Source organism: Lupinus angustifolius, chromosome LG13 (genome assembly GCF_001865875.1).
Source record: "Lupinus angustifolius cultivar Tanjil chromosome LG13, LupAngTanjil_v1.0, whole genome shotgun sequence".
In the NCBI taxonomy this organism is placed as follows: domain Eukaryota; kingdom Viridiplantae; phylum Streptophyta; class Magnoliopsida; order Fabales; family Fabaceae; genus Lupinus; species Lupinus angustifolius.
In genome coordinates this window covers 16,656,418-16,673,376 of record NC_032021.1, presented here as the reverse complement: position 1 = coordinate 16,673,376, position 16,959 = coordinate 16,656,418, and the positions used below count along the sequence as shown (strand labels likewise).

Sequence of the window (16,959 nt, the reverse complement as noted above, 5' to 3'; positions counted from 1 at the left end):
TATATATATATATATATATATATATATATTTACTGCTATATAATATACATTGCTTGCTTCCCTCAATTACAACTATATAACTTTTCTCATGGGGTGATCATGGTACATGGATGAATGAATTTTGTTTTATTCCTCAACTCCTATCATTTTGTATATGAAAAGTATCTAGTGATTAGTCATGAGTATATTTGGATTAGAGACCTCTCTACTAGTGGTTGGATTTATTTTATTTTACTATAAATTAAGATAACAAATAATGATTTGTTGGAGCAATTTTATTAATACTGTACCATCCAAGAGTATTAATATAATGAGATAATAATTCAACCGGTGATCTACTAATTAAACTACATACCAGTGAAGTTAGATATACATATATTTTATAGCAACATTAATATTAAAAATTAATGAAAAAGATAATATCTATTTTTATTTATATCACTTGTTAAAAATATATATGGTATATCATATTTTAGATGTATAAGTTGATCATCCATACCAACATTTTAGTAAAAACTAATCATTTTATTAAAAATAATTTTAAATAACCAACACAATTCAATTGAAAATCGTCCGATATAATCAATTTTTAACAATATAATTACATAGCAGATATAAATATTATATGTACCATTAAGACCGATTTACCGAGCGGCATAAAGTGAATTTTAATAACAGTGGGTTGGAGTCCATATATAAAGTGTGAATTTTTCCCTAGAAGAATTCCCTCTTCTGTTATTGCATTTTTGCCATTTACCGCCAAAACAAGCAATGAATTCAAAAGAATCTCCCGCGTTATTCCGTTGGCTCCAATATAATGCTTCTTCTTCTTCTCTCTCTCTCTATCTCTCTCTCTCTCTCTCTCTCTCTCTCTCTCTCTCTCTCTCTCTCTCTCTCTCTCTCTCTCTCTCTCTCTCTCTCTCTCTCATTATCTCTCTCAGACATGGCAGGGAAGCAATCGAAATCGAAAAAACAAGACATGTTTGGTAAAGGCAAAGTCACTCCTCAACAAATAGCGTTTATAGTTGATAGGTATCTTTGTGATAACAATTTCTCTTCAACTCGATCCATTTTCAGAAACGAAGCTTCTTCTCTCATTTCACATTCTCCAATTCACCAGGTATATATATCTATCAATTTATCCCTCTTCTCTTTTTTACTTCATTCTCTATCATAAAGTTCTGTTTTTATCATACCCTTTCATGTTTACTACTAACCCTTTTGTTTTTTATCCCTTTTATGTAGATTTATGCATCTGGGTATGTTCAATTTAGATCAACAAAATTTAGGGTTTTTTTTGGTATCTGTCAATTTTTTTAATTTTTTCCATCCGTTTTGCTTTTGTATTATAAAATTGGGTCCCCCTTCTTCCATTTTCCTCCTTTCATCGAAATTTTTACGTTGATTCTTCTTTTTAGATCATAATTTTTGGGTTTTATGGACCCATTCCCTATCTGTCATTCCTTTTATTTTTTTTATGCATATTGTGCATTTACAAGATAGGATTAGGGATGAATGAATTAGAGAGAGAAACCGGAGAAGCTCCTAATATAGAAAAGATAGTAGAATCACGTCTTAGGTGGTTTGGATGTATGTGGAGGAGATCATTAGACTCTTCAACTCTCTAGCAGGGAGAGTCGACCAAATGAAGATTAGTTCAATTTCTAGAACATTTGTTTTGGTAATGAACATGATATGATATGATAGAATATTATGACGTCCTTCAGTTCATTTACCCGATCTGTTAGACTAAGGCTTGGTTTGTATATTGTGCATTAACATTTAGGGTCTCACCTTTTTTATATAAAAAGTTATGATTTTTAGACACCCATTTCAATTTTTTCCAACTTTCTTGTTTCCTATCCTCTCTTTTGTTGAACATTTATCCATGTGGGTTTACTTCAATTATTTTTAATGGTAAATTTGGGTTATATTTTTCAGGCACCTAAGACTTTGTTGACTTTGGGTCAGATGCTGGATGAGTATATCTGCTTGAAAGAGCAGAAGGTGATGTTGGATCAGGAAAAGGTTGTTATAGAACAAGAGAAGACCCGGGTTCAGATGCTATTGCAAGGCATGCACAATGTCATGAGTGCTTACAATGCCAGTGGAAATCTCCCACCTGCAGTAAATTCTGCAGTTGCAGTTGTTCCTCAACCAAAATTTAGTACCACACCTCATCCAGGTATAATTCTTTGCCCCTCTTTGAAGTTGTTTTTCTCTCTCTCTCTCTCTATATATATGCAGGTCTGTGTTTGATGATTTTTCTGTTAGAAATTTGCAAGTCATGTTTACTGACTAATCAATACTCAAACTTTAAGACAAAAGTAATGATTCCTAATAATGTTTGTATGCTGGTCTGTTTCATCTTATGCATTTGGGGTTGTATTTCCAGATTTTGGTTCTGATTGATTTGATTGTTATGTAACTGTTATATCTTTGACATGTATAAGCTAGGCATAAGCATAATCCAGTAATATGTTTTAGCAGATTATCTATCTGCCTTTGAGATTTGTTCTGGGCTTGAATGTATTGTATCGAAAAGTTCTAGCTTTAAGTTGCAATTGAAGGGATGTTTGTCCTTTAAGGCGTGCTTGGCTTAGTTGGTAAGAAGGTTGACAATTAGTTTGCACTTGCTTGGTACTGCAAAAATATGTGATGTAGAAAATATAAGGTACTTTATTTTCATTAAAAATCATTTTTAACCCATCCTCTATTTCCTAACTTCCCATTTTCTCTTGCTCAACATAATACACCCTTAGTGTTAAACTGTTCTAATGACATATAGACCTAGCTTGATTATGATCTTCACTGCTTTTAAATCAGGTATAAATAGAACTACCCCTATGCCAAACAAATTGAATGCAAACTCGCTGCCTCAGTCTAACAATTCGAATACTGGTGCTGGAAACTTAACAACAACTGTAATGAATGTATCTGGTAGAAAGAGAAAGGACACTAAACCCGTGGATGCCCCTTCGGCTGCTAAAAAATCCTGTGGCAGATCATCCAGCAGGAAAATTCCAGCCCAAGGTATGGTTATTTCCTAACTCGTGCATCTGATAAGTATACGATAATCTCATGAAATCATCGCAGTCATTTTGCTCTATCTCCGTTGTCAGGTCAAAACACACTGCAACAGTCTAATAATGCAAACAATAATCAAGTAGTAGCTTTGCCCTCTTCTGCAGTTCAATCTTCACCAGAGAACTGCATACCAATTGGTTCACAAGTTCAAGGCTCTGGTGTTTTTAAATGCTTATTTAATCAGTCTTCTGTTTCTGTTCCAAGCAATTCATCGGTTCCAAAGACACCTCCTAGAGCAACTTCTCACAGTGATACACATATATCCCCTTCCAAGACTTCTTCAGTTGTAACTCACAATCGTGATGCTACACCCACTCGTTGCACCGTAATTTCAACCAAGAGAGTCATGGTCAGCCCTGCAAAACAGATGGCTTACATACAAATGAGTCATTGCATTTCTCCTGTTAAGACAGGTTCAGATAAGATGATTAAGAGGGATCATGTAAGAAGCAGGTTGGACTTTGATGCACCTGATATGCCCAAAAGCTTGGACAAACCATTTCCCAATGACATCTCTACATCCACATCCGAGTCTGAAAAGGAATTGGACATACTTGACATCGATTTTCCCAACTTAGATGCCTTAGGAATGGATTACTTCACTGATATGTTAAACGATTTCGACTTTACTTGTGATGGAATTGATTTTTCTTGCAATACAACATCAAGTCCTTCTGAGGATAATGCTTCAGGGTATTGTTTCTGTTTAATGCTGCAAGTCTCTTTATCATTAATCCAACTCTTCTATCTGATATTACTTTCCATTATCTAACAGGTCATCTCCAGAATGCAATGGTAGTGATGCTTCACCTGAATTATCAACAATGTCCACATTTCTATGTGAGAATGACATGGAAATGCAAGGTAGTGGAACTCAACTTTTCTTTTAGTTTGTATTTTTTTAAAAAGCTAAATCATAATATACTGAGAAGCTTTCATTTTTGCAGGCCAGGATTGTCTGACTGAGATGAAATCTGTCACAAAAAGCATAACAGTTATAAGCTCTGGTAAGTTTATTCTTTAACTGTTCTATACTGTTTATTTTCGATATATTTTCCGTGAAGATTTAATGTTATTAACTCGTATGCATTATATTATGCCCAGATAAAAACCGCCAGCAGTCTCGTGATTGAATTATCGTAAATGACTGACAATTTGAAGAATGTCTCAGGCTGATTTGGTTACCTCTGCTTGCTGCTGGAGAATGCTTATCTCTATTACAGAGAGTAATTCTCAAGAGTTGCACTTGATTTAGGATGATAACACCATTAACTTATTCCTTAGCCTGTTTGGTGAAGCTAAAGTTATAAATATTTAGTGATTGTAGATAGTTTTCTCCCTGGTTTGGTTTATTATTGGATTAATCTTTAGGGGGATGCATTTAGTTAGTAACTATGGTTAACCAAGTATTGGAGGCTGAAAGTTATTTGAGGAATCTTCTTTTTTGTTGAAATGTTGTGATAAAGATTCAAGTATAAATTTGTGGTGAAATCCAAAACAGATTTTTAAGATTACATGTGAGTGTGACTGAATTAAACTAGAATCTAGTTGACGATTTTGGAGAGAGGGTGAAAAAAAAAACTAAAAACTCCCATAAGGGAGATGATTTTGGGGAAAATATTGTAAAATAAAAAACCTCCTGTGTCGGCGGGGAGCACCTCAGTATACGTGCGCAGTAACTGGGAGTCCTTTTTTTTACACCTAAGGCCACCAAACCAAGGTTCATTTTTTGTTGCTGATTTATGTGTGTACGGCAGGAAAAAAAAAGAGAAACGATTATGTGGTTGCCGATTTATATAAAGTTAGACATTTTTTGTAATAAATATAAAAGTTACATTAGTATAATAAATTTTTGGTCAAACTACACGATCTTAGTAAATTTTTGCCATAACATATTTATCTAAAATCTGTTGCATGATCAAGAATGCGTATATAAGGGTCTTATTGTAACTTAGTTATTTAAGGATTATCAAAATGTCAAAAATTCAATTTTTAAAAGTGTGATTTGTTGAGAGAGATAATCATAAACCCTAAAAGAAATTAATTCCTTACCAAAAGATAAAAAAGATGAAAAGTAAATACGAAAAAATATGTTTTATTACGGCCAATCCCTTCTCCTGTTCTTAATTAATAGAGGTACAAACTTTCATCTATATCAAAAGTTGAACTTGGATCAAACTAGGTTTGAAAAAAAAACTTACTTGACTCTAACTTAATGTTGTATGATTATGTTTATTTTAGAACATTTTTTGTGTAGAGAAATGGAAATTCACTAGAACCTTCTTCAATACCGCCTTTGAACTTTTTTCCACCATGACTTTTCTTTGAAGCTCAGAGTCAGAACATCTAGAATTATGGTTACACAAAATGTAAATATAAGAATTAGGGGTGAGGATGAGTCGGGTTGGGACGGGTTAAGGCTTGTCCTTACCCGGTCCTAAATATTGGTTGGGTTACTTTTTTGAATCCGGACCCGGCCCTAGACCCGAAGCTAATATGACCCTAAATAATAATCGGGTCAGCCTTTAAATCCGACTCGATCCTAGACCCGATTAAATATTTTGTATACTCATTTTAGATAAAGACTCTTCAATATTATTTTTTATTATGTAGTTTGATATATAAAATGTTATATGTATATATATTATGTAAAAATTAAAGAATAAATGGTATTTTCGACCAAAAAGATATCATTACTCTATACATATATAGTAGAAACACATACAAACATGATGAGCAAGTGGTCATGAGACGAGACGGCTAATGGGTCTATTTTTTAACCTGAACTCGACCCGATTAGACCCGACCTTATTCGAATTCAATCATGATTGAACTATACTAGGTAAGCGAGTAGGGCCGGGTCTTACTCACCCCTAATAAGAATTCAACACAAACTTAAGAAAGCAAGAAAAGAATTCTTACTTTGTAAGTATCATTTACGATGTTAACTATGTAACTAACTAACGTGACATTAAAGGTAAAGTTTTATTCTTGGAAATAGTAAATACCCCATTGTGAATTCACCAAAATAATAAATAAATAAACAACCGATCGTGATATTTGTATATTGCACTTCTCATCAACGCCCCCACGTTTTTTATTTTCAAATAAAATAAAAATAAACATCGTCCCCACGTCTTTATGATTGAATTTGAAACTGGGACTAATAAATGCAAATAAATTGATATCATGATGTCATCTACATTTATATTTTAGTATAGTTTCTTCATTTATATTTTAATATGGTGTCCAGATTCTTAATTAGAATTGTTTTGTTCCAGTTGGATGAATTCTCAAACTATTTTAATTTTCAATTTAAAAAATTCATAAAGAAACAAATTTGTCAAATTTGTTAAATGAGTAATAGTATATTCCTTTACTAAACCTATAAATAATTTTATACCATAAAAAAGTTATATATATCAAAAAATTTAAAATTGTGTTTTATGGCACATGCTAATTTTGTTATAGTTTTAAAAAGTTTATGATGATTTTACAGAGAATATATAATTTTTATTATTGTTAAGCTTACAAATTTGTGTTTGAGCCATAGAAAAAATTTGAAGGTTAAACTTATATGTTTATCTGGACAAATTAACTATTTGATGGAATATTTAACAAATTAAACTTAAATAATTTATCATGAAAAACTGAACTGACATGCACCCTACTTCTATTATCTTTTGGGCTATACATATAGTAACTTTTTTGGGTACATATAATATAATATAATATAGTAAGTTTAGTAAAATAAAACTCTTTTAATTTCAATATAACGTTATGAATCGAAATTGAACTACGTCTCTTTTAATATATTTCAACATTTTATTACTTGTATCCTTTTCAATTCTAATTTCTTCGTCAATGGCTTTGACTAAGACTTATTAAAGGCACACGTAACCCCACAAAAATTTAAAAATTCCAATACAAGAAACTTCAAAGTGCATACACGTCTTAGTAACCAACACAAGAAAATATAACCAAAATTACAAAAAAAAGTATTAAAATAAATATCCGTGTATATTTAATATTCGATTTTTGACTTAATCAAACTTTTAATACGTGACATTTTTTGGGTAAATAATAGTGACATATAACTTGTAGATTTCATTTTACTAACTACCATAAAGTACTAGAGATGAAAGTTTTTTATTCCTTTTGTTTTCAAGAATAAAAATGCAATCATAGCATAAATAGAAACTATATAAATGTTATTGCATTATAAGAGACGAGGCTCACTCATCTTAAATACAATATTAATTTAATATTATGTTCACTCTGTCCTATTACACGTTCAAAGCTTAAGTAAATTAGACTTTACAATAAAAATTATAAGATACTATTTGTTACATGTTAAAACTTCATTTCAGAATCATGAAATAGCGTAGAAATAAAGGCAACTTTATGAGTCTTCATATAAACGCGTAGTGTTACAAATTCCAATCTATATATATTGATCTTAGGTGCCATTTCCATATAGTTGTTGACATATCCTCTATCCTTCACAAAACATTTCTTGTTATACCAATTATCAAGTTTATTTTAATTTTTGAAACATTAGTCTTAGACAAACCATATTACATATCCATCATTAATTTTAAGCCATGTCTTTCTTAACCAAATTGTCTTTGGTTCTCTTCCTTTCTACCCTCTTCATCGATTCATCTTTCGGTATGTATGGCATATATAACAATGTTTTAATTAGTGGTTATAGTTAAGATTACAACAATATTATTTTGGTGATTTCCAAAACTTTAATATATCAATATCTGTAACGGTCGTAAACTTATATTTAAAACCTTAACATATAGTGCGATTAATATGTATATTGCCTATTTTTTATAACTTAATATTTATTTTATGATCAATGAATTGGCAGGTGAAGTTGTATGTGAAGATTTGCCAAATGATGTATGTGCTTTCTCAATAGCATCCTCTGGGAAGAGGTGTTTGATGGAGACCGAGAAGGCGGCGAACGGCGGCGTGGAATACCAATGTAGGACATCGGAAGTGGTGGTGGAGAGGATGGCAGAATACATAGAAACAGATAGTTGTGTAGACCAATGCGGTGTTGATAGAAAATTTGTTGGGATTTCATCCGATGCATTACTTGAGTCACAATTCACTGCCAAACTTTGCTCTCCATCATGTTATCAAAAATGTCCCAACATTGTTGACCTTTACTTCAATTTGGCTGCTGGAGAGGGTAAGAAACTAAGAATTCTTCATTGCAATTGAACACATGTAAAAAAATTGTTTTCAAAGCTCAAACATTAATATTAGTTTTATATATATTTCCTAAAAAAAATGTTTTAAAAAATTAAACATTATTATTGCTTTTATTTTTATGAGAAAAAAGTATGTGCCGACAATGTATATATTTTATATACTATTACTGCACCATCCATCATTCATGGTTAATCAATTATTGACTCTTCAAAAAAGTAATTTTAGTTGTACCAAAACAAGTGAGATTCATGTTTATTATTTACTTTCATTTTCTTCAACAGAAAGACAAGGAAAAATAGTTATAATTATGTTATATTAAAAAGACAAGAGTGCCATCCTTGAAGAAATTCTCAAGGAATTTAGGTTCAACTAATAAGAATAAGAATAAGCTATGGTTGAATTTTCTAAGATTTAAGATTATTGTCACACAAAACATTTTGTAGGTGACCTACCTTTTCTTGAATATAAGGCAATGTTTATTAATTCTTAGTTGCACTTTTTGCACTATGAAAGCATCTAATACCTTACCCTCTAACATTTCAACTTCAAATTTACTCAAGCTCTACTTAGTCATTCTTTTATTTCATTTTGCATTTTTATGATGATTCCTAGAGGAATGTATTATGTATTATTATTTTTGTTTAATAGAGAATAGAATAGACAATAATGATGCTTAAATTTTTATAGTCAAATGTTAGTATTTTGTTATGGGTAAGACTCGAACCCACAACCTTCTTCAATCAGTTTCTTAAACTCTTCACCCGAACCTCAAGCTTAATTGGTTTGATTGTATGCAGGAGTATTTTTGCCAGACCTGTGTGAGAGGCAAAGGAGCAATCCTCGTCGTGCCATGTTCGAGCTTGTGAGTTCTGGAGCTGCACCTGGCCCAGTTTATGATGTCTCAGACAACATAGAAGCAATTCCTGCCCCTGTTCCTCAATAAACTACTTTTTTTGTTGTTGCTCCATTCCAATTTTAAAGAGTTTAATATCTATGCTTACGAGAAACTTTTTTATACGATTAGTATATCATCTATAGTTCATATGGATGAATGATGGACTAATACTATAAAAATTTCTTATACTATTTGTGCATAGACTATTTCATTGAGAGAAAAATTATTATATTACCACATTAGGAAATAGAGAATGAAAATGAATTCATTATTGTGGGTTGTGGTTTGTGGTTTGATTAATGTAATAATTTTGGTTGAATGGAAAGACTTGTGAAATTCTCCAAATCTTCGAATTTTGGAATTGGTTTTTGCTCCAAAAAAACAATAAATAATGTGTCATATACTATTATATTCCTTAATAAATTTATCATTGCTCCCCTTTCTTGAGTAGAAAGGGACATATAAATGAAATTTATATTATTCTTGGTCTCTCATTTGAAAGCTTGGTCAATACAATTATACAACAATAACATATGACAAACTAACATCCCTTGTTTCTAAACTTCATTTTAAAACCAAATAAAGATGCTAATTTACTTCTTCTCTAAGTTTCATGTTCCATTTTTGCTTCTAGAAGGTCCATTCTACAATTTCCATCAAATTTCCTCTCATGTTTACCAAGTCCATTCAAAAGAAAGAAAGAAAAGTCAGCAACGTGAGGATTTTTTTATAAGACCCGTGTAAAATCAGCATGCTAGGGGTTTTCAATCTTTTATCCAGATTAACTTTTGAGAACCAATGGGTGTTGTTTTAGGGTTCAGGGTTTAAGATAGTACATGCTTGATTCCCCTTAAGCAAGGTTTTGGGTTCGAATCTCGTGGATGGAAAAAATATCCGCTAGAAGAGCTATCCTCACATACCTGTAGATGTTTCCGGCTCGGACATGATTGCTTTCAGTACGATGATACTTGTGGGAAACCAAAAAACTTAACTTTTGAAGGTAATATCTATGCATTATTAGTGTAATTTTTTTACATAGTCAGAATTAATCATGATTAAATATAAATGATGGATTATACAATAATACTGTATAAAACTCATATATTATTAGTACATATATTTGTTTCTCTTAAATTCTTTAGGAAGTACAATGATTATATTTTTTTAGAAAGGCCATTTTATTTATATTTATTATGTGTCTCTCTTCTTTCTTATTTGCTTCTATGCTCTCTCATTCAATACAACACGCTAATTTTTCACTCTCTCTTCCGTTGACTCCAAGATTGACTACATTAGTCAAGAGCGATGATTGTGAAAAATAACATAACTTTTTCCTCTTTTCTATTTGTTTTTCTCAAAGCCATCACTATGCAATTTTAATATGGATCTATTTGATTAGGTGTTATCCAATTAGAACTATTTCTTGGGTAAGTTATCCGATTAGGTGTTGCACTCGAGTTAGTATCCTCTCTAATATTAGAGAAAGAAATGTTGTATAAAAATTGCGCTAATATCGATGATGGCCATCATTGCATTGGACACTCCAAATTACATATTTACATTTCTTATAAAGGAACCATAAATTTTGTTTTTTTATTTTATAAAATTATGATTAATTAATATGAAATGTAAGTAGTTAATTTAGGAGTCTCACTCTTTCTGTGACTATATTAAATTTATATTTGAACAAGATGTCTCAACCAGTCACTTTAATAACTTGCTTTAAAAAAAGACAGTTGGGGGCATAGCTAAAATATTTGTATTGGGTGGCTCAAGAAAAACATTTATTTTGAAGTGTTAAGTTAAAGAATTTATATTACACTTTTCTAGGCAATGATATACTTGAATAGAAGATGTTTGATATGCATGATTTAAATACTTGTTAAATAGTTTTTCTAATTGTTAATTGGTTTAGATATAGAACTTTCATATTTTTTGGTGAATTTAAATAGAAAATAAAGTATTTCCTCAAGCCAATAAAAATATGACACATGTAATATTTTATTTATTTTTAGAAATATTTTACTGGGAAGATAATTACAAAGTAACTAACCTCCAAATATTAACTAACTTGCCATCTAAGCAACTCTAATAAACTAACTTCCTATATTGGAAAAAATCCAATCTCGTTGAACGAAGGGGATCTTCCTATGCACCGAAATTTTTACAATGTCATTATATTATTTAACATTAATATTTAATTATTATTGACTCTTATATATAAGATACAAATGAATGATATATTAACTAAGTATAATTTTATTTTTTACACAATGTATAAATAGTATGTCTTTTCTTTTCTATTTATAAAACAATGTCTTAAAGACACTAGTGATAGATAATACTCTCAATGTTTGAATTTTTTCCATTTATTTCATTATTTGAATTCAACATGTGATGTCCATGTATTCAAGTACATTTATTTTTAATGAATTGACATAATACTACCAAGATTTTCTCCATATTAAATCATTTAATAATTGGTCTAGGAATATTAATTACTTCTAAATTAGAAGCCTATTACATTTTCCTCATGATTATTTCCTCACAATGTGACAGCATCATGATAAATCAAAAAACTAAAAAAGATGCTAGATAATTTTCAATTGAATGATAAGCAATAATGGATTGGAAATTTTCATAATGACAATGGATCAATGCTGCAATATATTAAAAAGCACAACCCAATTACAAATTAATGCAAATCAAACTACTAATATTTCATGTAACAAAATTTCCTAATTGAAGGTTGTAACTTTCCAATAGAAATCATCTTTGCAGTAGATCCAATTTGAAACTCATATTTCTATGCACCATTCATTGCAGAATCAGCATAATGTGCACTCCCATTTTCCATAATCATGCCATTAGATTGAGATCTCTGCCTCTGAACAAGTGACAATAGAACCATGTTATGTCCCGAACATAGATAATGACATTACACTAAAAATACGACAACAACCAAGCCTTTATCCCACTAGTTGGGTTCGGCTACTACATGGATCGAAAGATGCTATAGAAATAAAATATATGGAAAAAAGAAAAGGACAATAGGACAGGACAAGTAGATTTCTCATACCCGTTCTGCAGGGTCTACAGAATTTCCATTCAGTAACTTGTGGTTCTCTTCTTTGGTCCAGCCATCTTTGTCTTTAACGCTCAACGGCAACAGCAGGGTTGTGCTGTTCCGGTCCGGAATTTCTGCGAAATAATTACTAAGTCAGCATAACAGCAAATAGCTGCTCAATCAGATGACAATAGCATACATAATTGCATTGTAATGTGCTAACCTGGCAATTTCTTCTCAATAAAAAACACCACCAAATTAACAGTATACCTGTTAGAGATCAATATTCAAAACAATAAATCGAAAATCGAAAAGGACATGAATCAAATTTTGCTCATTCCAAAATTGAAAATGCTGCTTACCAGGCAACAACTATGTCAACTGTGTAATGTTTGCGAGATGCTATGATGAGAAGACTTTGAATCACAGCAAGAAACCACCCGAGTTGCTTTATACACCTGAAGAGGTTGACGAATATGATCACAATAAGTCATGAATGGAAATTCAAACACCGTAAAACATGACAGTGATAGCTTATTACAAATCAATGAAGCAACAAAAACAAGAATCGCTGGGGTGAAATTTGTCGAAAAACTTAAAACTTACATAAAGATCCATAAAGATCAGCTTGACCCATAAAAGAGAATCTTATGAGCAAATATACCTTTGTGTGCCGTATTTCTGATATGTGAGAACAAAGACGAGAGTAAAAATCATGTGAGATGAAAATATCAAATCACCACATCCGTATAACACACCATGAGGAACTGCACAAAGAAAATAAAATGAGAAGTGAGAACCAAAATAACCACAACGGCATAGAAGGTAAACGACTCCAACACAGTAGTATACTAACAATTAATCAAGAGAACTTCAATGACACTTTTTGGAGGAGGCAATGTAGCCAGTTCAGATCCCTGCATATCAAATGAAGCGATGTTATCAAAAGACCATTTAATAAGATGATGACTTCACAAAGATAATGTAATTTATCGCTCGCATCGAAAGAAAACAAAACAGTTAAACTGCAAGTAACATGATTTTTGTTACCAAGAATGTATTCTCAAATAATTATACCTCACGACAATGGTAATTCGGACCCGGAAGCTGTGTAGAATAAAATGTCACTATGCGAAGAGCTTGAGAAGCCTGCATAAATTAAAGAGTAAAGGGAAGCTGAGTACATGATTAAGAAGTATGTAAAGTTATTCAGAAATCTAAGATCATCAATGGTCATTCCCCATATCATTGATAACTTCATCAGAAAATTTATTCACTTATTTTTAATTCCTTAAAAAGCTCAAATTATACACATTAAACTTAATTAGCTTCCAAAAGAATGGCACTTATCCATTTCTATATACAATATCTCATGGAATTCCTTGAGTAAGTTTCGCAAATAGTTAAAAAGTCAACAAAATTTTATGCAAAGTCGAAAACAGCAAAATATGTTATAAGTCAAACACACATGATTCTTATTTTTACAACTTGCATGGATACACAACTAGAAAAAAAGCTGCTTAATTGTGACATCACTTCAGTAATCAACATTGCCCTTGTTATCAACATTTTATGGTTTGTTTTCTAAAATGTCATATAATATAATACTTAAATAAACACAAATAGAAAACACTTACAACTAAGAATGATAGAACTCTGCACCATATTAGAACTGTGTAGATCTTTTTGCTCTTGAGTATGAAAGGATGAAATGTCCACTGCATTAGTAGAAATTGTAGAACATGTCATTAAAATTCATAAGAACAACAACACCTGTCGCAGGTGAGAACTTCATCGAAAACAAATCATACTGGCAATTAACCGAAAGATGAGACAGGGAGGGGAAGATAAAGACGGGCAGAAAACTCTTACCAAGAAAAATGATACAAAGATAGCTGTAAACAGAGTTTCGCTTAGGTAAGCTTTGTCTTGCCCAAGCTCCTGTACCACCACCAATATTAAAAAATTAATCAAAAGGTATTCCTATGAAAGATGTACTTATCGGCAAAGAGCGATAAGAAGTGAAAGACAAACCGGAAGGAGGAAGAATCCAAGATCCTGTAGGGTAGGACCAGGTTTATGTAAATAATGAACTCCGTGGGCAGCCAAACCGTGTATATACTGTAGAAAAACAGTTAAAACTTATACTTAGATATCAATCATTAGAAGAAACTAAAAGTGTGTTAAATAACCAACTAACTTTTTGTACTATAATTATAGCCTTCATGCATAACATTGACTTGTATATACAACTTACAAAATCCTTTTCTCGAACACGGCAAAAAATTTCATAATACATTTGAAGACTATATTTGCATTCATCAAGTAGCTTGAAACTATTAATGCTATTCTTCAATGAGAGAAAGTGAAACATTTTATCATCGTTAAAAAAGACTCGGAAATCAGCATTTCACTTGGGATGCAATTATTCATTCTATTTTGAGCATGCATTGAAAGCCAAATCCAAAGTATTTCAGAATGTACAAACAATGTTGCACAATGTTTACTATTTCCTTGAACCTACCTTCATTGAAATACCAATCATTGATAAAGAAAAACCGTTTAGTGAATAAACCTAAAACATTGGTATTACAAACCCCGTTCCTAATAAACCAAGCAATCTGTAGAAGCAACAATACCAACATGACCTTCAAAAACAAACCAACATGACCTTAAAAAAACAAACCAACATGAAAGAAAACATTTTGTAACGTTCAAGTAAAGTTCCAATACAACCACATGTGAAAACAACATTCAGAAATCTCAACTCCACAAAATAAATTACACTGAAAACATTGCATGTGATTGATTGGTCAAAAGTCAAAACAAGGAATAAAAAACAAAAACAAAAACAAACCTGACAAATAAGACCAGCGAGAAGGTACTTCCAATTCTCAGCAAGGAGGTTGATCTCTGTTGTTACCTCTGCACAAAATCTCTTCCATAGCTATACATCAAATCATTCAAATATTTATTAGAATTATTTATAAAACAAAAATGTTGCTATAAATAACAAGGTGTAGCAAACATTGAAAACGGTGAAAGAAAACAACCTTAGAAGCCTCACGACCAATGTAAAACATGTTCTTGTTGAAAAGGTTGAAAATGATGTTGAAAATGATGTTGTTGTTGTTGTTGTTGTAACCGTGACAGAATCGTTTCCATATTACTTCATAACAATAGTATTGTTAAGGACTTAAAGATGAACATTGTCCCTTAAAAACACAACAACAATTGCATACAAACCCAGATAGGAATCAATGCCTCTTCCACTTTCCAAGTATCAAAAATTGAATCTTTTTGTTGAAAAAAATCACACCCAGAAAGCAAAAATGAATTTTTTAGAAAGGGATAACAGAAGAAGAGGATCTAAGCAGAAAAAGTGGAACACAGAAGGAAGATAGAGATGGAGAGAACCCAGAAGATGGAGAAAACAAAAGGGGTTCTGTGAAATGGAAGGAAATTTATTGAAAATGGGTGAAAAGTTTTCTCTCTTTAGAATCTCTCCCTCTCTCTGAATCTCTTCCTTTTCTGAATGAGGAGGATGATAATAAAACTATTTATATACCCAAAACTCAATATTACTCTTTTAATTTCTTTTATTTACTTAATTTCATCTTTTAAGATTTTTTATTTTCCTTAATCAACATTTCTTATCACCTTAATTACTTTCTTAAAATTATCACACTTTATCGACAAAAGGTGATAAAAGGTGATAGTCTAGTAATGTAAAGTTCATTTGGGTACTCAATATCGAGATTCGATTCTAAAAAAATTAAACACTAAGAATTTTTATAACATTTGGATAATAGTAAATATCCATATTTTTGGCATTTGTCATTTACAGAGAAAGAAAAGATAGAAAAGTTCATTTTTTTTATATATATATTGCCATTTAAAGATGAATGGGATAAAGAGCTAAAATTTATGCATGGTTATAAAAACCCTTTCTAACGGCTGGTTCAGCAATTTCGGTTAAATATAATAATTATATTGAACATTTAATTAAATCATTAAAGATGCAAAATATCTTTTAAATTGTGTTATGATATTGATCAACCACATCAAAATTTGCAGCCATTACTTTGGTCTCAACCACATCAAAATTATACTATCATACTTAGTATCGATAAAAAGCTAGTATTTATGTTAACAGAGACTAACTGAATAAAATTTTAGTTTATAGATAATTGAGTAATTTTAATGATGTCACTGATTAAAGTAACAAATGCATTAATAAAGGCAACGACAAAAAGGATAGTTTACATAGTTGTATTTATTGTTTGTGATTTTGAAATTTGAAATTGAAATTGATATTGAATTGAAAAACTAAAAACAATACTTGTATATTTTTTCTCGTTTGACGCCACCTACACACATTCTCTCTCAAGTTGAGGTGGCTGTTACTACTTTCTAGGAAACTGAAACTTTTTTTAGTTAAAGGAAAGTGAGACTATGCATGCAACTTAATAAATTATACGTAGGTATAATGAGATAACGTATTTTCTCAGCTTTTAAAATCGCGATATATTTTATATTTAATTATTTTTTATAAAAATATTTTTAAAATTAAACAAAATAATATACATAATAAATTATCTATTAGTATGAGAATATATTTTATTCTATAATAATACACATTAGAAGTTTCTACTGTTATCGAAAGATATCATATCTCCAC

General features: G+C 31.1%; 3 protein-coding genes across 5 annotated transcripts; 2 read left to right on the top strand and 1 right to left on the bottom strand.

Moving 5' to 3' along the window:
* LOC109325213 lies at nucleotides 886-4,522 on the top strand. Of its 3 annotated transcripts, none has more exons than XM_019557415.1 (7): nucleotides 886-1,120; nucleotides 1,942-2,185; nucleotides 2,827-3,033; nucleotides 3,123-3,780; nucleotides 3,863-3,939; nucleotides 4,047-4,094; nucleotides 4,192-4,522. In XM_019557415.1, exons 1-7 carry the CDS (start codon nucleotides 944-946, stop codon nucleotides 4,218-4,220), a joined length of 1,440 nt encoding a protein of 479 aa, XP_019412960.1. In that variant the 5' UTR covers nucleotides 886-943; the 3' UTR covers nucleotides 4,221-4,522. The 3 variants fall into 3 exon arrangements, with proteins under 3 accessions (XP_019412960.1, XP_019412959.1, XP_019412961.1); XM_019557414.1 differs by having other exon boundaries at nucleotides 3,863-3,951; nucleotides 4,035-4,094; XM_019557416.1 differs by lacking the exon at nucleotides 4,047-4,094 and having other exon boundaries at nucleotides 887-1,120; nucleotides 3,863-3,951.
* On the top strand, nucleotides 7,570-9,285 carry LOC109363370. Its single transcript, XM_019609617.1, has 3 exons — nucleotides 7,570-7,758; nucleotides 7,967-8,293; nucleotides 9,114-9,285. The coding sequence occupies exons 1-3, from the start codon at nucleotides 7,692-7,694 to the stop codon at nucleotides 9,257-9,259; spliced, it is 540 nt and encodes a 179-aa protein (XP_019465162.1). The 5' UTR covers nucleotides 7,570-7,691; the 3' UTR covers nucleotides 9,260-9,285.
* LOC109363326 (phosphatidylinositol:ceramide inositolphosphotransferase 1-like) lies at nucleotides 11,847-15,806 on the bottom strand. Its single transcript, XM_019609555.1, has 12 exons — nucleotides 15,332-15,806; nucleotides 15,136-15,225; nucleotides 14,313-14,399; nucleotides 14,151-14,219; nucleotides 13,916-13,996; nucleotides 13,356-13,427; nucleotides 13,135-13,195; nucleotides 12,943-13,045; nucleotides 12,641-12,736; nucleotides 12,502-12,548; nucleotides 12,291-12,412; nucleotides 11,847-12,098 (listed from the first exon to the last, which is right to left on the bottom strand). Exons 1-12 carry the CDS (start codon nucleotides 15,359-15,361, stop codon nucleotides 12,018-12,020), a joined length of 939 nt encoding a protein of 312 aa, XP_019465100.1. The 5' UTR covers nucleotides 15,362-15,806; the 3' UTR covers nucleotides 11,847-12,017.

What these genes read in the sequence shown, in the direction of transcription:
- LOC109325213 (XM_019557414.1), top strand. Translation starts at nt 944, where the DNA reads ATGGCAGGGAAGCAATCGAAATCGAAAAAACAAGACATGTTTGGTAAA. An exon ending in CACATTCTCCAATTCACCAG is followed by an intron (nt 1,121 to 1,941) that starts GTATATATATCT and finishes TATATTTTTCAG; the next exon opens with GCACCTAAGACTTTGTTGAC. An exon ending in TAGTACCACACCTCATCCAG is followed by an intron (nt 2,186 to 2,826) that starts GTATAATTCTTT and finishes CTTTTAAATCAG; the next exon opens with GTATAAATAGAACTACCCCT.
- LOC109363370 (XM_019609617.1), top strand. Translation starts at nt 7,692, where the DNA reads ATGTCTTTCTTAACCAAATTGTCTTTGGTTCTCTTCCTTTCTACCCTC. An exon ending in CTTCATCGATTCATCTTTCG is followed by an intron (nt 7,759 to 7,966) that starts GTATGTATGGCA and finishes ATGAATTGGCAG; the next exon opens with GTGAAGTTGTATGTGAAGAT. An exon ending in CAATTTGGCTGCTGGAGAGG is followed by an intron (nt 8,294 to 9,113) that starts GTAAGAAACTAA and finishes GATTGTATGCAG; the next exon opens with GAGTATTTTTGCCAGACCTG.
- LOC109363326 (XM_019609555.1), bottom strand. Translation starts at nt 15,361, where the DNA reads ATGTTTTACATTGGTCGTGAGGCTTCTAAG. An exon ending in GTTGACATAGTTGTTGCCTG is followed by an intron (nt 12,549 to 12,640) that starts GTAAGCAGCATT and finishes GATCTCTAACAG; the next exon opens with GTATACTGTTAATTTGGTGG. An exon ending in CTGTAGACCCTGCAGAACGG is followed by an intron (nt 12,099 to 12,290) that starts GTATGAGAAATC and finishes TCACTTGTTCAG; the next exon opens with AGGCAGAGATCTCAATCTAA.